This window comes from Eptatretus burgeri, chromosome 6 (assembly GCF_056783735.1).
Source record: "Eptatretus burgeri isolate ZD-2024b chromosome 6, Ebu_testis_v1, whole genome shotgun sequence".
Lineage (NCBI taxonomy): Eukaryota > Metazoa > Chordata > Myxini > Myxiniformes > Myxinidae > Eptatretus > Eptatretus burgeri.
In genome coordinates, this window is record NC_140966.1 from 6,881,498 (window position 1) to 6,904,727 (window position 23,230).

The following is a 23,230-nucleotide window of genomic DNA, read 5'->3' on the forward strand; positions in this document are numbered from 1 at the left end:
TTTATACAATCTTAAAACGTCTAAAAAACATCCGATTTTTACCAGAATTTCGACAACCGAGTTTTAAGCGTCCTAAGCGAATGCAAAAACCGAAGACAAAATTAAAATTGAAGTTAAAACGAACTCGTAACGTCGAGCGAAGCAAAAATACTCCATTTCTCCAAATTAATTTACGGAATTATGTTTGACCTCACTGTGACGTTGACCTTTGACCGATTTTGACCAAAATCTAATCAGCGCTAGCCATCACCCTCCTGAATCACGTGGTGCAATTTGACATTGGTAGCTTCTTCCGTTCTCAAGTATCGTACCTACAAACAAAGAAACAAACAAACACACAAACAAACAAACAGAAACGGAAGTGATCAATATACTTACGAAATCTAAAGATTTCGTAAGTAACAAACAAACAAACAGACAGGGGTGAAAACAGTAACCTCCGTCCATCTTCGATGGCGGAGGTTAACAAAGATCCCTACTGGATGTTGAACATGATGTTCGGTGCGCTTTATCCAAAACAAAGCCTGGCATCGACCTGCTTGTGAGCAAGAAGCAAGCTCAACCATCCCATTGACTGGACATTTTACACAATCAAATAGGTACTTACTGTATCATTATTTTGTTCAGATCAGATTGCTCAATGTTATAGTTGTGAATTGTTAGTATTGTTTAACTCCCCATTGTCGTATCTGTATCGCAAATAAACACTATTTTAGGTGAATTTTGGTACAGTGGTACTCGGTGGGACCACGAACATGTGAAACGGTACCCCAGTAAAAAAAAGGTTCTATGCCATATCTCTGTCATCCTTGATGCACTTGAACATGCTGTGCGAACCTGATTTTTATTATTCTTTTAAAAAATTCTTTGATCTTATCTTAGGGCATAAAAAGTGGCAATTTTGTGCCATCTTTGAAGATTACCTTGACATTCTTTAAAAGCTACTATAGGGCTATAACCCTACTATTCTCTCAAATTTCTCAAAAACCACAGAAACCAGACATAATCTGTTTAATGGAATCCTTCCTCCCACAGGGCGGTGTCCCTGATTCTTTCGTGTGTCTCCCTGGCAATTGTCTCCTTCGGTTTGATTGAATTGAACCCTGTCCTGGTGGCAGAGTTCCACGGTACATACATCAAAAACCCCATTTCTCACTCTCCGTGTACTGCTCTTACATCCCCAAACCCCAGGAATACCTCTAGCTGCGACTTCCCCTCCACTCCCACATCATGTTTGTCTGTGTGTTGTACCGTTCTCCCAACATTGACGACTCCATCTACAGGGTGTGTACAAAGTCCCGCTACCCCCGAGCAGCGTAATATATTGTGCCGTGATTTTTGGCATTGGTTTATTACCTCTTTTGATGATTTTTTGTATTGCAGTATACATCAACAGAAAAACTGAAGGAGGCTGTACACGATGTGTTTTTGCAGGATACTCCAGCAATGCAATGTCAAATGTCACACCAAATCTGGCGACATATTATTCTGTGCTCAAAAAATTATTTGTGCACATACTGTCTGAATTGACACATGAACCTTTGCATGGGGTAAAAGGATACTTTGGCTTAAGACAAAACCACTCTCTTGTGTTCATAGTTTCCATTTATAGCGCTTGTGTTTTCCTTGTTTCAGTAATAAAGTTGCACAGAAGAGGTAGTGGGACTTTGTATGACCCTACATATCTCTCTTCTCCTCTTCTCTTTTCTCTCTCACAACAAGGATCAACTTTTAACCACTCATCCCAACTCTCTCCCTCGTATGTGGTGATTTCAGTTATCGCATGCTAATTGGCTGGGTGTTGGTACGTCTCTCCTTGTAAAGCCTATCTCTGGTGTATGCTCACCTCCACCCCTTCCCTCACTTCAAATGATTCCACTTGAGAAGAAAAAGCCTTCCACTTGTGAGAAGGCTGAATGCTTCAATTCTCTGTTTGCTTCCAAATTTTGTGTCCCCAACCCCTCTCTGTAGCCACCCTACCCTGTCATATGCAACTGCTCCTGTACTCTGTCTTTTGCACCTGAAAAGGTAGAGAAGGTCCATTCAACCTTCGACTGACTGAAACTGGACCAGGCGGCATCAGCTCGCGTGTCCTAAAAACCTTCTCTGCTTCTCTTTTCCATCTTCTGCCCTTTTCCACCTTTTGTTTGTGCAAGGTCATCTTACATCTGCTTGGAAATCTTCCAACATCACTGCATTACATTAAAAAGGTGCAAAAACAGTTCCTCTTCACTACAGACCTATCAGCTTGCTTCGACTCAGCAAGGTCATGGGATCGACCATTGCAGTTGATATGAAATCTTTCCTCAACTCCAACAACCTCATCTCAGATCACCAATTTTGTTTTAGACTACATCATTCCACCTTGTACATGCTGCTTCTATTCACCCAACAATTCATAGAGACCCCAATGTCAGACATGAGATCAGGCCATCACTCTAGACATATATTGTGCTTTAGATACAGTCTGGCATCCTGCCTTGCTGTCCAAACTCTCTGCCTATGGCATTCAAGGCCAACTCCACACCAACCCTCTCTGTAGCCACCCTACCCTGTCATACGCAACTGCTCCTGTACTCTGTACAAGGCCAACCACACATGGCTTACTTCCTCTACTCTCGTGGCCAGCGTTTGGCATTCAACAGAATCCTTTCATCTCCTCTCCCTGTCAAGGCTGGAGTGCTTCAAGGCAGTGTTCTGGGCCAATTCCAAGTCCTGATCTTCATCAATGATCTCTCTGACTGGAAAATTATCTTTATCTATTTGCTGATGACTCCACCTTGTGCTGTGACATCCCCCATCCTTCAGACAGGCAGGTTACAGCATCTTCACTCTCTTCAGACCTTGAAAAAATAAATCACAAGATGGTCAAACACTGAATATGTCTTTCACTTCTGACAAATGTCACACTCTCACTGTCTCTCTTCAAAAGTACTATCTGACAACCCTCCCCCATCGACTTTCTTAACAATCCTCTTGAGGAAGTTCAGTCTTTCAAACTCTTGGGTCTCACAATCAGCCATGATTCTTCATGGGCAAACCACATTTCAAAACTGGCCCCCAAACCCGGTTGCTGACTGGGCATCTTTCATCGTACAAAGTTCGTCCTTGGCATGCCTGAACTGCTATCCATCTGCAAGATATTCATCGACAGCTTGATGGAGTATTGCTTTCCCCTCTGGGCTGGCTCTCCTGCCTCATCTCTCTCTCTCTCAGCTTTATAAAGTGGAAATCGCGGCCTTCAAAATTATTGGAATCTGCCTTGATTCAGCTGAGTATCGGTCCATCACTTTTCCCATCACAGACAGGTCAGTGGTCTCTTTGTCTTCTACTGCCCCCTTTCTGGTCTTGCACCCTTTGCTCTTTCTGGAAGTTCCCCCCCCCCCCCCAGGTTTCTGCAGGGCACACATGGTGCACCATCAACCCCTTCTGGTGAAACTACCTAAATCCAGGCTCACTACTCACTCCCACTTATTTGTTGATCTTTTCCTCCCCCCCCCCCACCTGCAGAACCAACTTCCACATTCTCTTCAATGTCATTCTTCCCTCCAGGTCTTCAAGACAGCTGTTTACCACCATATCAGATCTTCCATCATTTTTGTACTTTATTTATTTGAAGGGGGCATCGAAAACTGCAAAATGGCACTTTTAAACCAACCCCTACCCCCTCATCCAATTATGCATTATGTATGCCCCTTCTTTGCTTTCCTCCACTCTTTCACCCAAGGTCCTTTCTCTTTTACTCCAAATCCTTTCATATATTTTACCCTAACTATCTCTTTCCTACCCCATCCTCACCTTCCATTTATTTTTCTCTATTTAGCTCTCTATCCCCCCCCCCCCAACTGTCCTCATTGAGTCATCGTTTTGCCTTCTTCGGGCAGTGTCATTAGAGGAGGAGAGTCGACCAGAGCTGAATGGTACCTGGGCTACGGCCTACCTCCTCCGGGCAGAACGGCAAGCCACCTCAGGCACAAGTACTCCTTTTTCCTGGCTCTTCATTAGACCACCCTGGTCCCCCGGGGGTGGTTGCTGCAAGGCTTTCGTGTTTCGTTGTCTACAATCTGGCTCCCAATCTGATGGGGTAAGAGTCCTAATCAGAGAAGATAATTCATTGGTTTAGTAATTCGTTCTTCCATTCTTTTGAGCATTTTGATCGGTGTGAAATGATCAAAGATATTTGAGACTGCAAATAGACATGTTTATGACCACATTTATTTTCCAGGTTAATTCGACCATTGTGCTCTTCTGCCTTGCAAAAGTTCTTGGCTTTCTTGATGTGAGTATTTTGATTCAAACTGTTCTTGCATAAGCATTATTTGTATGGTATTCTTTCTTCTGCATGAGTACTAAACTCGGGGATGAAAATAGTTTGACCCATGCAGGGTTTAAACTGTTACCATTTGTTGGAAGATTTGGCTAAACTGGTCCAAAAATGTTTGGTGAAATCAAAGTTTCCTTGAGGTAAATGAACAAAAAGCATTTGGTTTTGAAATACAGGACTCTCTCGCTTTAAATGATGGATGCATTTTTAGAAAATGGTGTTTAAAGGAAACCCCTTTCATGGTTTGCACAGACCTTGAAAGTCCTGGAAAAATGAGAAAGTATTTTCCTATAATAGTATAGGCTCGGGGTGGGGGGGAGGGGTTTCGTGTACATCTCTCTTGTACAGCAAAACTTGGTATTTTCCTGTTCTATATATTGAGACCCTCAGAAAAGGTTTGGGTAACACTTCCAGATCAAGTGCATTTTCCCTGTACAGCCCAATATGTGATTATGCCTTGACGCCAATGGACCAAAATGGCAAAAGTCAGGTTTCATGGAATAACTCGCAAGTAGACAGCATTAGATTCAAATGTTACATTTATTTATCATGTTTGAACATAGCTAACATAATTTTTGCATGGTTCATTACAATAAGCCTGGTTTTTATGCAAAAAATGCCTTATTTAGCGTGTTTTTTTTCTCCAAAAATCACTTTCAGTTTGAAAGTTGCTCAAACTTTAATCACCTCTCATACACCCAATTTTGAAGATGGAGTAACCATAATTTGCCAAAAGTTTCCTTATTAAGTCTCTTGATCACTCCATGATTCATATTCATGCTTTCGGGCAGTATATAGTGACAGTAGCGTCAAATGTAAACAGAAGTCATCCCTACTCCCAAAACGCCGCTTTAACCAAATTTGGTCAAAGGGTTCTAACTTCAAAAATAAGTGTGATAGGAAGTTGATTTTGGTGTCTATGCATAGGTTTTTGATGCCAAATAATTCGTTGGCACCATTATTAGCCTCATTGGAGTGGAACTAATTTGCATAATTTCAAAACAGCTGCCAAACAGTTCTGGTGAAGACAGCAGTATAGGGACATGCTAAATTTCACTAAAAGTTCAGCTTTATCTTTGTGTCTGAATCTCAGCAAGGAGCACGATGAATATTGCCTTTCTAAATTTAATCGAGTCAAATATGGCATACGCACCGCTATGAAGGATTTTATGGAAATTGCCTCTCAGCTGACCCAAAATGAGATACCAATCTATTGCGACGAAGGTGTTTATTGCATCGTTCGGGAAATATTGCTGATCAGACCAGAGGAATTCCAGACTCTTGTCCCATGCCTTGGAACATTTCACTTCGTGAAGACTACTTTGGAATGTATTGGCAAACTCCTGGGTGGAAGTGGTGCTGACAACATATGGTTGCTGGCTGGTGTTTTTGGTCCAACTGTCATTGAGAATTCTGTTCTAAATGGAGGACACAACAGCCACTGTCTTGAGGCAATGCAGCTGCTTGCTGAAGCTTTTGAACGTCTCGTGTATAAAGAATTCTTCACTGAGAAAGGCGTCGAGCCATATGCATCTGAGCTTGCCATCCTGATGAACCTCAAGTCTGCTGTCGAAGAAAAGCATCACCGATAGTCAGAGGTACATGGTACAGTTTGCTGATGCATCAAAAACGCTTGTAAAAGATCTGAACAGCTTCATCAAAACACGGTTTGATGTCAATGAAAACTTCAAGTTCTGGGCTCAGTTCCTTGATATGATGGCCATTGTTCGTGACCTTTTGAGAGCTGATCGTGAGGGGATGTGGGAACGTCATCTGGATGCTATCCAACGTACTTTGAACTTGTTTGCGGCATTTGATTCCACCAATTACATGCGATGGTGTTCTCTGTACCTAGAAGACATGCGACGCCTGCCTGAGACAGCACCATCAGTGTATATGAGAACTTTACAAGAGGAAATTTTTGATCAAAGACAAACCTGGCCGATTCACAGCAGTCGGAGGAGACCAGAAATTAGAGCAGAGCATAAACCTTTTGTCCAAGTGCAGTGATGGAGTCATTTGGCATGCCAAGCAAAAGCAGTATGTGGCTCAGTGGAACTTAATTTGCCATGAAATGATGGCAGTAAAGAACCTACATCGCCAATACCCAGATGTGATTGAGAGGATGCATGAGACTTACAGCCACCATGAATCATGCCAAGCCACAATGGACCGCAGAGAGTCACATATTCAGGAAATGATGAGATTCATCGAGGAGAAGGGGTCTCCTTTGTCTCTAGGCACTTCCCCAACACTGCAAAACTTTGTGACAAAAGAAGTCATGTCCAAAGACATCAGAAATGACATGCTTAATGCCTTCACAAATGGAAAAGAAAAGTACCTGACATTCAGGAAAGAGAGGTTTCTCGAGAAAACTACACGAATCAGTGACACCATTCACCGTGCAAACTTGAAAACAATGAAAACCATCCGAAAAAGCCAGAGAAGACGATCAAGAAGACTGGGAAGGAAAGGAATATTGCAGAGAGAAACATTGAAATTGCTCGTGAGCGTGGACTCACAACTGAGAACCTGTTAAAATATCATGTTGTACCCTCCCCCGTGTTGTTTGATGATTAACAGGTGATGCCAAAACCAGGAAAGAGCCTGTTGATCAAAGAGTTGGAGACCCACCTCAAATTGGAAGACTACAGCTATAGTCATCAAAGCAATCAAGGAAGGATACAAAGTGTGTGTTGTCATCTTCAATGATACCAACGTAATTGTTGCCCTGCTTCACCACATGCCTGTGTTTCTTCAATATAACCGAGAGGAGCTGTGGGTACGACCTGGAGTTGGAGATGGCATGGAGTTGGAGAATATGAATCATGGAGTGATCAAGAGACTTAATAAGGAAACTTTTGGCCAATTATGGTTACTCTATCAACAAAATTGGGTGCATGAGAGGTGATCGAAGTTTGAGCAACTTTCAAACTGAGTGATTTTTGGAGAAAAAATATGCTAAGTAAGGCATTTTTGCATAAAAACCAGGTTTATTGTATTGAACCATGCAAAAATTATGTTAGCTATGTTCGAACATGATAAATAAATGTAACATTTGAATCTAATGCTGTCGACTTGTGAGTTCGTCCATGAAACCTGACTTTTGCCATTTTGGTCCATTGGTGTCAAGGCATAATCACATATTGGGCTGTACAGGGAAAATGCACTTGATCTGGAAGTGTTACCCAAACTTTTTCTGAGTGTCTCAATATATGGAACAGGAAAATACCAAGTTTTGCTGTACAAGAGAGATGTACACAAAAAACCCCCAGAGCCAGGACTATACTGGAAAATCCTAAAAATTTAGAAAAAAGTCTGCCATGCCCCTGGTCGAAATTGTTAATTCTGCCAAAAGAGAATGTTACCAATTTTAACTCCCCCCACCCCCGAGCGTTTTACCAAAGGCAAGCCAAAATAGTTTCCCATGCAGCATGCACAAATTATGCAGGAAGTTATATTTTTTTTTTGTATACCTTGTCGAGGCTCTTATGAGAGCTAACACAACTCACAGCAAGAGGGGCGGGAGTGGAAGGGACAAAACAGTGGGGAACACACATTAGGTGAACTGTGGAAGGGAGAGGGATGGGGATGGGATGGGGAACATGGTGAAGAGAAGATGGACATTACAGGGACTTTCAGGAAGGAAAGCAGGGGAATTGAAGGAAGTGGGCTTAGGTGGATTATCGGGGGTAGAAAAGATCGAGGATTTGGATGGGGGAAGATAAGAGGTGGTGGTGAACAGCTGTTTTGAAAGCCTGGAGGGAAGAATGGGAAAGAATAGAGTGAGGAAGTTTATTCCAAAGGCGGGAAAAAAGAGGAATGAAAGAGTGAAGATGAGCAGTGATTCGTGATTTTGGTAGTTTTACCAGAAGGGGGTTGTTGGCGGACCTTGAGCGCCCTGTGGAAATGTGGTGGGGACAAATCGCAGAGAGAGCAGGGGGGGCAAGGCTGGAGAGGAGTCGGTAGAAGACAGAAAGACCACCGACCAATCTGCGGTGATTGAGTGAGAGGCTCAAAGACTCAGCTTCATTGCGGGAGATGCCGATGATCTTAAATGCCCTGGTTTCGACAGCGTGAAGCCGAGAAAGGTGGGAGGCAGGAGCACCAGCCCAAAAGGGAGAGCAGTACTCCATCAGGCTACGGACAAAAGCTTTGTAAGTGGTCAGGAGCTCAAGAGGGCCGAGGGAGGACTTTGCACGACGGAGGATTCCCACTCGGTGACTGGCTTTTGAGGCGAGGTTGGAAATGTGACTTTCCCAGGAAAGGTCATGGCAGGTACCGGTTGCTACTTAGCATGCACATTGCCTATTTTAAAAGGAAAGGAAGAGAATTTGAAGAATGTGAAAGCTTTGCTATTTTATTTACTCCGATCTGAGTCATGTCAACTTCTGGGATTGGGTCATGAAGGAGTACTTTCACAAGGTCGAATGCAGAGTATTTGAGAAGATATCACGATTGGGAATAAGGTGGAAAACATATTTCGGAGTCCCGTGAGAGGTGTCAAGCACCAAAGCATGGTTTCATGTGATTGCAATTGATCGGTCCATCTCCTGTATTATGGAATTTTTTTTGACTGCAGGCTCGGACAGGGATTTATACTCAGTTGTATTTTGTTTATATTTATTGTCTGTCTTCCTGAATCAAATTCAAACATTCATCTATGATGATTTGTTCCATCAAAAAAAAGAAAAACAAACAAGCAGTGGCTTAGACAATTTTCTGACATCGGAAATCTGACGCAACAAACCCCGGCAGTGTATAACTAGCAGAGGCGTATCGGCCTGATGTCTTGGGCCCACCAGGAAACCAAGATGGTGACCATATTTTGTCTGGGTGCTATGTTGGGTGGACCAACAAATGTGGGTGCGGTCTGACAACTGTCTGACCAATGGGTGGACATTTCAAAAATTGACCCTCAACAAGAGCCACAACAGCAATAATGACAACCATGCAGAGCTCTTGTTTGTAGACCCGCGACGTGTCGTTGGTAAAAAATGTAAAACGTGAAACTGAACTTTCACTAGCTTGTCGGTCCCACATTCATGATCCCTGTGAGAACAATCTTAATGGCTGTTATTGCTTACTCAACTGTCATCTCATGCTATTAGTGCAACACACATGTGAATGGACCTGTAATATTGTGTGGCACAATCTCAGTTTGTTTGTTTCGAGGATATAATTTAAAAAAAATCTCGTATCCTTTCCTGACATTAGTTTATGTCTTCCCTTCAGAGTGAAGTGCGAAAATATGACAAGGTGTGGGCTTTGGAGAAGGCAGCAGCAAATGGATTGATACCGGCAGCCCTCCTCAATCTGGAGAGGCAGTGCAGTGCAAGAGTGAGTTGCATCTTTTGCCTATTTTGTGGATGGGTTTGCTATTTTGCGGATTTCCGCCTGGTTGTCCAACTATTTTGTGGAGGAGTTATGTCATATGCACATGGCAGGGGGTGGGGAAGAGTGAATATGTGAGTGTATTTGCAAATCTCAATTCTTTAGATATGTATGTATATATATATATATATATATATATATATATATATATATATATATATATATATATATATATATATATATATATATATATATATATATATATATATTTGTTATCTCACCCTTTAATATTTTTCATTGGTTCTCTTACAAGGAATTTCAATGCAGAAGGAGGCCATTGGGCCCATCAAACCTGCACAATGGGTGTTTACTTATTATTTGGAGGCCCGTCTGCTGCTTGGGATCCGAGGATCTTGAGTTCAAATCCCACTCGGCTGTTGAATTGATATCAGGTGGGGTTGACTCTGCCTGTCATCCTTCCGAGGTCGGCAAAAATGAGTGCCAGCTTACTGGTATCCTGTGTCGGAGTGGCGACCCATCCAGTATTGTGCCCAATAGCCAAGGGGACTGCTCAGGCAGTACCAACGCTCTGTACGGAGTATGGTCCCAATGGATGGATCAGCCGGGGGAGGGGGGGAGAAGGTCTGTTTATTTTTGGGGAATCCTGAAGAGTTGTGGAGAGCCTTCAAGACAACCATGCTTAATGTTGCCAGTGGATGTCTTGGAACCCACCGTCAGCTGAAGAAGTACTTTGTCTTCTAAGGGACACTGGATTCCATTGAGCAGAGTCGCAGGGCCAAGTTTAATGGCAGAGCTGAGCCGTTGAGGGAGTCCAGGTGGAAAACTGCATGTGTGCCGAGTGCAGTCAAGGAGGCATATGTGTGAGAAATCTCTGAAGGGGTAGCACATTGTGTCGAGTGATTCTTCTGTGGTCAAGTGATTCTCATCCTGCTTCCAGAGTAATTTGTGCATTGCGTTCCTCCAAGCCCATCCCTCAGTGCACTGCAGTTGGAGCAGAGGGTGGTGGGCTCTTGACAGAGGAGTCCGAAGTGAAGGCCCGCTGTGCCGGTTACTTTGAGTGTCTAGACCAGGCTGACCCCCACCAGCTGTTGAGTTGGATGTCCGGGGTGTTATCATCCCCTAGTGCTGACCCTCCAATCAACTGTGAACCTCCTTCATTTGTGGAAACAAGGGCTGCCATGAACCAGTTGAAAGACTGTAAAGCTCCTGGGATCTGTCATCTACGTTGAACTTCTCAAGGCTGCTGGAAATGCTGTGCTCATGTTGTTGCATGCATGTGTTGTGCTCTGTTTGGAACACAGGCATCATCCCAACTGACTGGAAGAGTGGTCTTGTTTTCCCTCTTTGGAAAGGAAAGGGTGATATTGAGGACTGTAACAACTACCGAGGGGTCACGCTGCTCTCAGTGCCAGGCAAGGTCTTTGCTTGGATAATTCTTGATCGGGTTCGCCACCATCTGCTTGAACACCTGTGCCCAGAGCAGTCGGGCTTTACATCAACGAGGTCAACGATTGACCGTGTACTTGCTCTTCGGGTCCTCACTTAATGCTGCCGAGAGTCGCCTATGTTGATCAAGACTGCTCATAGCCTATGTTTATCTCCACAAAGTATTGATTCAGTGAATTGAGGGATAAGCCTGGTGTTGGCTTTGTGGTTAGGGTGGCGGCTTGGGATCCTAAGGTCCTGAGTTCAAGCCCCGTTGGCCGCTGAATTAATATACACCAAGAGGATGACTCAGCCTGTCATCCTTCCGAGGTCGGCAAAATGAGTACTAGTGTACTGGTAAGGGGGACACTGCATCAGTGGTATTGTCGCGTCCCAACCAATGATGCAACTAGCAGCCACAGGCTGCACTCGATAGAGAGAGTGAATCGAGATGCCCTCTGGAGGATTCTTGGTCTTTGAGGGGTGCCACCAAAACTGATGAATTTGATTTCTGAACCGCACTCTGGTACTGAGAGTGCTGTGAGTAGTGGTGGTTCCACCCTTGACTTATTTACAGTTGTTACTGGAGTTCGTCAGTGATGTGTACTGGCCCACACACTTTTCAGTGCTTGTATGGACAAGATTCTGTGGAGGATGTCAGAGAGATCAAGCTGCAGTGCATTGTTTGGGAATGTCAGGATTTCTGAGCTCTATTTCACAGATGATGCAGTCATCTTTGCAGAGATGCTAGATATCTTTATTGGGGGGCCCTCAAGGTACTCATTGAGGAGTTGGAGCCGCTAGGATTACAGGTTTCCTGGGGGTCAAAACTAAGATCCAGGTTTTCAATGACATCTTGGATGCTGCTATCCTGCTTGTACCTGTTTGTGATGAGGATGTTGAGGTCATGGAGAGATTCACTTACCTTGACAGTGATATTCATGTCTCTGCATGTTGTGAATCGTAGGTCTCTAGACATCTGGGTCAGGTTTCGAGAATTATAGATTCACTGGATCATTGGGTGTAGTGCTGTTGATTTATATGCAGGAGGATGAAAGTCCACGTCTTTACGTCCTTGGCCCTTCCAGATCTGTTCTACCGATGTGAGACACTGACCAAGGATCTGAGACAGACTTAACTCCTTGGTATCTTCAGAGAATCCTTGGTTATCACTTGCCAGACTTTGAGTCCAACAAGCGGTTGCTGAGAGAGACTCAGATGAGATTTGTTGCTTGTACAGTCCATGAGCGTCAGTTGTATGGACATGTGGCTCGTTTTCCTGACGGATCCTGCTCACCCGATTCTCTCAGCAAGGGAGCCTTGTGAGTGGAGGAGGCCAATGGGCCGACCACATTCTTTGTGGTTGCAACAGGTTGATCGGCATCTCGAGATTGGGATGGGCCAGACATCTGCTAGGGTGGTAGCCATACAGAGGCCCCTAGAGGTACCGGTGGACAGTGGACTTGCCTTGCTTCTCTGGTGCATGCTCCCATACCTAACCTGACTGATTGTGCATGTTGAGTTTTGCTTCAGTCAATAAAGTTGAAGTGCTTGAACAATGATTATTTTTGTCTCAGCATGGAGATCCTGGGAGAAGCCTTCACTACTTACGAAAGTTGCGAGAATTGTCTGCTTCTGGCTGTTGGGAAGCTCAGGTAGGCAATATTGGAAAAAAAATAAAGGAAATTTATAATAATGTGTATACTTTATTGGCGAACCGGCAAGTTGTATTGCTTTGATAAAATGTCATGTTGTATGGTTTGAAAAAGTAAGAACCCACTCCCCCACCTTCCTTTCACGAAGCTATTGATTACTTGGAATTGATGTTCTGGTCCTGTGTATGTGCTCTGAATGCAATGCAGTTCATGCATCCCATTCTAGTTTCCATTTGAAATGATCTTCCTACTTAGACTTTGATACCAGGATGTATTTTGAGCATTTTCGTTTGTCGTGGGCATTGTGATTTTTTTTCAGAATTAAATGGTCCCCTGTACAATCTGTGAAGGATGTAAAATTTATCCTGGGTGTTATCAATAAATAAACAAGAAACATCTTTCTTGTTTTGAAACTCTCGTGTAGAGCATGACACTTGTGAAATCCTTATAATTATTGGCGGTTTAATTCAGTGACCTGATGTGCAAATCCTCTTCAAATTTAAAGTCAATTGTATGAAAATTGGTTTTAGAAATTCGACAGTTGTTGACCTTTGGCCCATGGTGACCTTTTGACCTCAAATTTGATAGGCTACTTGTTTATGACCAACTCTACCATTTCCTGAAGATCAGTTTACAATTGTGATCTGAAGGTGATAGACAGACAGAACAACCAATATACTTGTGAATCTTCGATTTTGCAAGGAAAATAACCATTCCTTTCACGACGTGAGGTGCATCGGGCTGCCGATTCAGTTTCATTTGACGGAGTACAGTCCTGAATGGGTCACCACTGATGCAAGATTCTCAAATGGCTTATTACCCCAGTGAGTTAGTACTCCTTTTGCTGACCTGGGAAGGTTGACAGGCTGAGTCAACTCATCTGGTGTTATTTCAATGGCATGACAGGGGCTCAAACTTAAGCCAGCCACCTTAACCATTAAGCCAACACCATGCTTGGGTGTTGGCAAAAACCCTGAACAAAGTGCGACATAAACGACATAAAACAAACCACAAACACATATGTGTCCAAACTTTGATGTTGGAAAACATATGAAAGGAGAAAACCATTTGCATGCTCCTTATATGGAATGTCTTTCGGTACCGGTAAACCCTCGGTCACATTTGCTCTACGGCGGCCGTACTCCCTCTGAATTGACAGAAACGTGCGGCGGCCGCAGAGAAACTGAAGTTGCCTCAGGGAGGGCCCTACGCCATTTGGCTATATTTTACAGGCCGTAGGGTCGCCGTGGAATTATAGCGCGGAGTTATAATTTTTTTTTTCATTTCTACGTTCGCCATAGCAATTCGACAAGCCAAGCTATGACGTAGATGTGTTCCACGTTGACCGTACGTAGGGCGTACGGTGGGCTTGCATTATTCGTGCGGCTGCCGTAAGCTCTTCTCAATGAAAAATGAATTTTCCCAACCCCCAAAAAATTACGGCGGCCGTACTATTTCCACGGTCGCCATACGGTGGCCTTGTGGTCTGTGTGACGACCTGTTCCCCTACGCCCGCCGTGCACCTACGTACGGCCTCCGTGGCAGTCTGCGTCGACCGTGCGTCCACCGTGCGCTACCGCGAGAGATCGGAGTATAGGTGTTTGCCTATACCGTGGTGCCCCCAGAATCCCAATTTAATTCGTTCCAGGAGGCTGTTCAGATTGCAAAAAGTTCGGATTCCAAAAATATTTTCCCAATAAGAAATAATGGAGTGAATTAATCTGTTCGTGGACCCAAAGAAAACCCACTTTCAAGACACTTTAACCTGAAATTACCCATGTTTAAGATAAAATAATATGAGTAAATGACCTTCGGTGGCGGTGTATTGTATGTAAACTGGTACAATCACCACATCCAAAGGTCCACACAGGCTCGTGCTCTGGCCTGGGTTCCGAGCGCTGCCCCCAAGGCAGCTCATCAAACATGATGCTCGCAGAACCACAATCACTTTCATCAAACGCATTGGGCTGACATAATCATGGATATTCCACATTACAACTGGTTTTGCTGTGAAATTCAATCCTTGCCCGACAGTCCGTCACACCACGTGATCGGATTGCTTTTTTGTTATTAATTAAAACACAAATGATTAAAAAAAACAAACATCACAAATGAAGGTGAAAACACGAGGTAAGGCCGAAGTCACATTTGGCTCGGCGGCCGGAGGGTCTACAAAATGTACGGGCACTAGCAATTATAAAGCGGCCGCAGTATTTCCATGGTCACACAATGTAGCAGTCACATATGTTTTTAGCAGCGTCTCGCGTAGCGAACGCTGCTCAGAGAGAGCTTGGCGTTGTTTTTCTTGTTCTTCTTCTGCTTGTTCTTCTTCTTCTTCTTCCTCTTGTTCTTGTTCTTCTTGTTCTTCTTTTCTTATTCTTTTCTTATTCTTTTCTTATTCTTTTCTTCTTCTTAAGACAAAACCTTAATCTCTCGGACTCGGCTCTTGTATATACAAGATCCGGATCGCCTTAAATACTGAGCACATGTACACATCCTCACATAGACTGTGCCTTTTGAGAGCATGTATCATGAACTTTTAAATATATTCGGACATTTGCTTTAAAGTTTCGAAAAGTTGACGGTACTATTTAAAGATTATTCCATTTATTGTATTGTAATTTCGTAAATACATTATATATTTCGGAAATACACGATATATCGTAAATACATTATGACGGGTTTCACTATTGGCTTAATGAACGCACGTGACGAAATATCGGAAGTTGTTTTTTTTTTTCGCCGACAAAACCTTTAGGTTTTGGACGCTGCTCTTGGACACATTTGTCCTTGTTATTTTTCGGGTAGCCGCACGGCCTATTTATAAATTGTGGAGACCGAAAACATGGGTGTGCCGTACGGTCTTTGATTTGATGTCGCACGGTGACCTTAGGGCGTTCCTGCGGCGGTCATAGAATTTTGAAGGCAGACACAAGGCTACCGCAGGGGGACCCTAAGCCAAACGTGCGGCCAGACGGACGGTAATGAATGGGTTAATTTTTTATTTTTTTTTACCAGTTCTTTTGTTTCGGCTTGTCGAATTTCTACAGCGAACGTAGAAATAAAAAAAGTTATAACTCCGCGTTATAATTCCACGGCGACCTTACGACCTGTAAAATATAGCCATACGGCGTAGGGCCACCCTGAAGCCACCTCAGTTTCTCTGCGGCCGCCACACGTTTCTGTCAATTCAGAGGGCATACGGCCGCCGTATCCTCGCCGTAGAGCAAATGTGACAGGCCTAAAGTATCGATCAACACACGAGAGATGCTTTCACGAGGACTTCCACCGACGAACTGAATTAATAAAGCGCGAAGATGCGGCTCGAATAGGTTGGGGGAGACTCGTGAACAAACCTGAACGCCACTTTGTGTTCGGTTTTTTAAAAAATGTATTGGGTTTTTAGGGCAAAATTTTCTAGAAAAAATTGTCCGGATTCCAATTTGTTTAAACAATGGGGTGTTCGGATTCTGGGGGCACCACAGTATATTATAGTTATAGTATATTCAGTTATATATACTGGTATATTTTTATTTCAGTAAAAAAAAAGAACTGGTATATATACCCACTCGTTACCGTCCGTCTGGCCGCACGTTCGCCTTAGGGCCCCCCTGTGGTCGCCTTGCGGGCACCTTGCGTCTGCCTTGAAAATTATATGGCCGCCATAGCGACGCCGTAAGGTCACCATGCGACATCAAATCAAAGACCGTACGGCACCCCCACGTTTTTGGTCTCCACAATTTATAAATACGCCGTGCGGATACCCGAAAAATAAAAACATATGTGACTGCTACATTGTGTGACCGTGGAAATACTGCGTCCGCCGTATAATTGCTAGTGGCTGCAGATTTTGGAGACCCCACGGCCGCCGTGGCAAATGTGACCTTGGCCTAAATCACAGTCTCATTCTGTTGCTCTGGAAGTATCCACCTATTTATTACCATGGTGAGCCACGGGAAGAGGTTCAAACTAATTAACATATTGGCCTCACCTTCACCATGACCTTCTCTGGGCCAACCATACTGCAAAACTGGCCTCTAAAGTCATCCACAGCCTAGGCATCCTTGATCGTTTTAAGTCATTCCTTGAATAATCAGAACTAATCACAAGGCCTCTGTTCATAGCTCAATAGAGAACTGTTCTCCATTATCTGTCCCTCCCCTTCTGTATCTTTCTCGCTTTCTTTCTCTCTCTCGCCCCATGGTGGTAATTCGTTTTTTGGGTGTGGTGTCATGGTGGCTCTGTGCAGCTGCTCTGTGCTGTGGTGAGTTATCAGTGTGTTTTTGCCACCTCCCAACCCTCCTCCTTCCATCTTTTTGTATCCCTGTGTGTTGTTGACATCTTTCTCTTCACTTCTCTACACCTTTGCCTTCGAGAGAGAGAAAGATTGAGAGTGGGCTCACTCTGGGTGCGGCCTACCTGCTTTGACGACGCTTTATAAGCCTGTTTGCTTATAATGCGTTTCTGTTATTTATTTTAGTTTTGACTTATTTCAGTTTGGTACCTTCTTTTCCGAACTGGACAACAAGGGGGTGATAATATCGCCATCATGGCGAATGCACCCTCTCGTCGTGAGGCGTGTGAGGGATTAACCAGGAAGCATGCGTTTATGTGCATGCCTCCTGAGGGAGTTCCCGTCGAGGACATTGTCCTCGCGGTTAGGAATATAATCGGTGATGAAAATATTTGTTCCACATCGCGTATGAATCAGAAAGTGGTTGTTTTTGTTTCTGGCGTTTCACTCGTCCATGAGTTCGTGAGTACAGGAATAACCACGGAAAGTGGTCATTTTTTTATCATGGTGTCGCCGTTGATAACCCCCGTGACGAGAGTAGTAATATCTTATGCTCCACCTTTCATATCTCATGATAAGATCCTGTCCGTGTTATCCCGTGATGGGAAAATGATTTCCAGAATGTCTATGATTCCTCTCCGTTGTCGGAATGAATGTGTAGAACATGCAATGAGTTTCCGAAGGCAGGTTTATATGATCCTACCAGACCGTGGGGAAGATACGGGACTCAACATCTCATTTAAAATTAATTTCGAGGATACTAATTATCAAATCTTCGCATCGTCCGCTACCTTAACATGTTTCCAGTGAGGAGCATTCGGGCATTTAAAACTTTTGTCCCAAAGCCTCGTGCTCCAGATGTAGCAGAACAGGCCACACAAATGCACGGTGTAAGGAGGAGATTACCGATCCTCTTTTAGTTAAGGTGCCTAATGAGAAAGGGATTATCATAACTCCAGCAAGTAACGTTCCTCATGTGGAGGAAACTAGCTTTTTAACTCATAACGACATTACTCTTTCTCATCAAACTGTGGTCATGGATTCAGAACTGAAATCGGCTACGAGTAAACAAAGAGCTCCCGATGACTCATCAACAGCTGTTAAAAAGGTTATGCTCGATATGGAGACTTTCACTACAAACACTATCCAGGTTTCTGCTGGAATCCCTTCGCAGAATGTTGAACAAACGAATGAAACGGATCCCCTGGAAAAGTGCAATGAGTCTCAAACTGAACAAGAGTGTGCATCCATGACTCACACGAATGAGGTCGATGACTCAATTAAAACTGTTAATGGGTCTGTGAATGATACACCATCGACCCAAACACATGAAACCAAGCAAACTGTAGCCCAAGATAATTACACCCATTTTGTTAATGAACGTGTAAATGTGAAGCCACAGGAGTGTGGAAGCAAAGATTTCAATGTTTTTGACAAAGATGGTGGGCAGTGTGCTGATGTTTCCCAAACCCAACACTCTGGGGACCCCCCTCCCCCCCATGCTGTATTAACAGCTCTTAAAACAAAAATAGCTGAGAATATAGATCCGGACGCCAGTGGAACAATGTCTGTTTCAACTGAATCAGATGAGGAGATGGACATGACTGTGTTGTCACAGCCAATAGCAGGTCAGCCCCAAATCCCTCCACACCTCGTTCTCTCGTTTCTTCATGAAATTTATAGACAACGGAATGTTGTGATCATTGATCACTTCCAATCTGGCTCCCTTTATTCAGACTGCAAAACACGTCCTAAAAACTCCGAAGAACTAAATCTAACAAAATCACAGTTTCATCGTCTAAATAAAATTATAACAAAGGCAAAGGATGAGTATTCTCAGCATTAAACAAAAAGTACTACCAAATGATGAAAACACTCACTTTCGCAACGCTTAATATAAATGGTGGTGGCGCTAACCATATCCGCCAGACTCAAGTTCATAATTTATTTAACCAGAAGCAAGTTGATGTGATCCTCTTACAGGAAACTCATATCACCAGTAAGGTTGAGCATGACTGGTGCAGCATTTTTAAGGGTAAATGTTTCTTTAGTAACATGTCTTCCCTATCTGCTGGAGTTGGTTTTTTTGTTAAAACCAGGACTTGCAGCTGAATCTTGCCTCTTTCAGGAGGTGATAAAGTGCCGTTTTGTTTCCCTGGAACTGGTGATTAATAACTTAAAATTTATCATTTTTAATATCTACGCACCAAGTGAGATCTCTGACCGAAAAACTTTCTTTTCGGTAGTGATAAACCATTTAAAATTGTTTGATTTCAATCAGTGTATATGCATAGGGGGTGATTTTAATTGTATTTTTGAGCCAAAATTGGACAGAAACTCACCAGAACCACATCCCGAAGCCCATGGTGATTTCTCCCGTTTTCTTTCCATCACCGGTTTCCTTGATGTATGGTGCTTGATGCACCCAAATGGTCAACAGTATACATCGTGTCGATGCTCCAATGGTCATGTGTCCTTAGCGAGGCTTGACCGCTGGGACCTCACTCCATGCTTTAAGAATGTTGTAGGCTAAGTGCATGTAAGTGGTTCCCACCCCTATTTTTAGGGCATACCCTGACTTGAGTGGCATTTTTGAAAGTCACAAAAACTACTACTGGTCATGAAATTTGGTTCATTGCACAGTGTTTCATAGGACCTTAAAATATATAGGTTCATGGGTCTATGATGTATATTACTGAATCTACAGGATTTTTATTGAATATACATACCCAGTATTGGCCTGTTTTCTTGTTTCACCTTAAAATATGACATATATTAGACCATGCAAAATTACAACATATAAAACATTCTATATGAAATTTCTCATCAAATCAAAAGGTTGTCACCCACCGTCTGAGAAAAATCAGCATTTGTGTCAGTCGGTCAGTGGTGGATTCGCATGATATATGCACATTCTGGCATATTTTTATTTTTTCTTGTTTTATTGCCCTTTTAGAGCCTGGGACTATGAAATCCCCTAACAAAATGACGTTTATCAATAACTCATATTTACGTGTCTTAAATTATTCCACTTATTACCAATAATTAATCAATGTAAAAAAAAAATTGAGATGATCCGGGTGGATACTTAATTACAGCGGCTTGACCAAACTTTCCAACCCAAATGTCCCGACTGCACGTCATGTTTAAAAAAAAATGCTTTTATTCTGTGCATCAGATTATTTTCACTAAAATTTATTTACAAATGGGGCACAGTGATATAGATATAATAGTATAAAAAATATTGAAAACATGCATGGCTTTGGTTTAGAGTAATTTTGCATTTTTGTCCGACTGCACGTCACACTTTTTTGAATTTGATAAAAAAAGAAATTTTCTTTAAAATGTTTAAAACATTTTCCAGGTATTTAAAAAATATTTTATTAATTTAGAAGGCAGTTAAAACAGTTTTGGAGAATTTAGAGAGCTTTTTGTTACTCCCAGAATTGATTGAATTAAAATTTACGTCCAAGAATTTGTTCAATAAATCTTCTCTCTTTTAGTGCTTTTCAGCATCTGACAGTCACTGAAATGGAGCAGTAATAAAAAAATTACCCCCGTGTGGGGGTGACAGTCATCTCTATAATACCACAAGTTCTCACTGTTCAGTTATGACCGAAGACTACTGTGCAGCGAGCTGCGCAGTTTGGTTAAAGATGACTCGGCATTTTGGCGCGCGTGCGCACGAAATTATATCTTGAAAATAAATGCCGACGTTTACATTTCGGGTTTTGAAACTTTTGCACCTTCGGCGGAAAATGTATAAATATATACAATGTCAGCTGATATGCAATGACACCATTCACTAACTTTACCATGCCCAGTAGAGAATATATAGCCTCCTGAGGTAGGGCAGTTTTTGCAAACTTTGAAGTCGCGTGACGCGAAAACGAAAGCGAAATTCGAAAATCCGTCTCAAACAAATTTAGATATTGTCCCATACATTCATATGCCACAATCATATTCAAGATTGCTTGAGAAAATGTAGGAGATAGATTTTGAAAATTGTCATTTTAGCATTTTTTTGCCGACTTTGAAGTCACGTGACACGAAAGCGAATATCGAAAATCCGGCCTGACCAAATTTAGATATTGTCCCATAGATTCATATGCCACAATCAAATTCAAGATCGCTTGAGAAATGGCGGAGGAGATAGAATTTGAACATCGTCATTTTTGCAACTTCAAAGGCCTCGTGACCTTGACCTTGACCTTCGCTGACCTTGAAAGTCATACCATTGTGTACGTCTCATCGACCTCTATCAGGATCACTAATGACCAGATCTCCCGCTTCAACTTCATTGTGAACGGACGGATCGGAGGACATCGACGCCCATATTATTAGGTCATGCTCGAAGAGATGACCTAAAAAGGTATGTATTATTTCTTAATCATCCCAGAAATTGGTATTTTGATTATTAGATTAGTTGCTAGAATAAGTTACATACTATGACCTTCATTTATTTTGCCAAAAAAGAAAAATTAGGTAATTTCATAGAAAACTCGCAAAACCATCAGAATAGGTACCCCTTCTTCAAAGTATTTCGGTATATATATGTAATCATATTTCGGTATATACATGTAATTAAGCTATATGGTTTTTTGTTCTGAACTCAGTTAGACTTACACTTTCAGGAAAATGTAGTGAGAAGGCAATGGAACAAACTTCATTTTTTGACATTTTTGAAACAGAGTAGTAACCACTTACATGCGCTTAGCCTGTAGCCTCCTTAAATATTTTCCCCTCCTTGTTCTCTGACCACCACATGGTCACTGTGGGCCTATCTTGTCCCCAATTCCATCATAGAAGTGCTTATTGGAAATTTAATGCAACTCTTGTTGATGATTCTTCTTTTAAAGAAGCTTTTCGCAATCTCTGGATAGCGTTGGCTGAAAAAAAGCCTCATTTCCAATCTTGTGATGTCTGGTGGGACAATCTGAAAACCCATGTATGGCTGTTTTGTCAACAGTTTAATTCATATAAGACTCATACAAATCAAATCGCATTAGCCCAGTTAGAAACCCAAATTCTAAAACTGGAGAACAAACTGGCAAAACAAGAAAATGAGACAAATTATAAATTGCTCCTCGAAAAAAGGACTCTGCTTAGAGAGTTATTGCAAGAAAAGGCTGCTGGATCATAAGTTAGGCATAGAATCCATAATCTAAAAGTATCGGATAGCCCGAGTAAATCCTTTTTCCACCTCGAATCTGAAACCAAGCCATCTCGGCTTATTTTATATTTTTTGGACCCCAGTGAAAATGTAATCACAATTTCTGACGAGGTAAAAAATACCATTAGAAACTTTGTTCAGAACTATTTTCAAAAAAAATATGTTTGAGGATAAGATATACCTCTTTACCTCCCATCTCCCATCCATGACTGAGACTCAGCATTTGGAGCTGGAGGTGCTATAAACCCTCGCAGAACTAGAACAAGCCCTTGGTGAAATGGACTCTGGAAAGGCACCTGGAATTGTTGGCATACCTGCAGAATTTTATCTGGAATTTTGGGACCATATAGGTCTGGAACTCTTGAACATAATCCATGCATCTTTGTGATCTGGTGTAATGCCATTAAGTTTCCGGAGAGCAGTGGTGAGTCTCCTCCCAAAGTCGGGTGATCTCCAACGGATGGAAAATTGGCGACCGGTCTCATTGCTTTGTACTGACTATAAACTCTTTTCAAAAGTGATGGCAATTCATCTGAAGAAAGTCATTGGCAAACTTGTCTTACCTGATCAGACTTTCTGCATCCCCAGTCGTACCATTTATGACAACATTTTCTTGGTTCGGGATCTAATGTGTGCTTGTTGTGATCGAAATTACTTTGGTATATTCTTTTTAGACTTGGAAAAAGCTTTCGACAGTGTTGATCATGTTTTCTTGTGGCGGATCCTTGAAGCATATGGATTTGGGGTGAATTTCAGAGCCTTCATAGCATTATTGTACACTGGCATATTTAGTATCATAAAGGTTAACAATGAATTGATTTCCCCAATACTGGTTCAGAGAGGGGTGTGGCAGAGTTGTCCAGTTTCAGGCTTGCTCTTTGTGTTGGTAATAGAACCATTACTGTGCACACTCAGTTAGAATATCTCTGGCATAACTTGCTTTCCAAGGAGTCCTCCGTTGAAGATATCTGCTTATGCTGATGTCTGCGTCATCATCAGGAACA

General features: G+C 42.5%; 1 protein-coding gene across 5 annotated transcripts in view; it reads left to right on the forward strand.

Moving 5' to 3' along the window:
• The window catches only part of CCNF (cyclin F), a 145,680-nt gene that overhangs the window by 42,445 nt on the left and 80,005 nt on the right, over window positions 1–23,230 (forward strand). For all 5 annotated transcript variants that reach the window (XM_085883861.1, XM_085883856.1, XM_085883860.1 and 2 more), the window contains 4 exons: window positions 3,885–4,084; window positions 4,226–4,279; window positions 9,560–9,664; window positions 12,682–12,759. In XM_085883861.1, coding sequence (XP_085739987.1) covers window positions 3,885–4,084; window positions 4,226–4,279; window positions 9,560–9,664; window positions 12,682–12,759 — 437 coding nt within the window. The remainder of the gene's footprint in view (window positions 1–3,884; window positions 4,085–4,225; window positions 4,280–9,559; window positions 9,665–12,681; window positions 12,760–23,230) is intronic.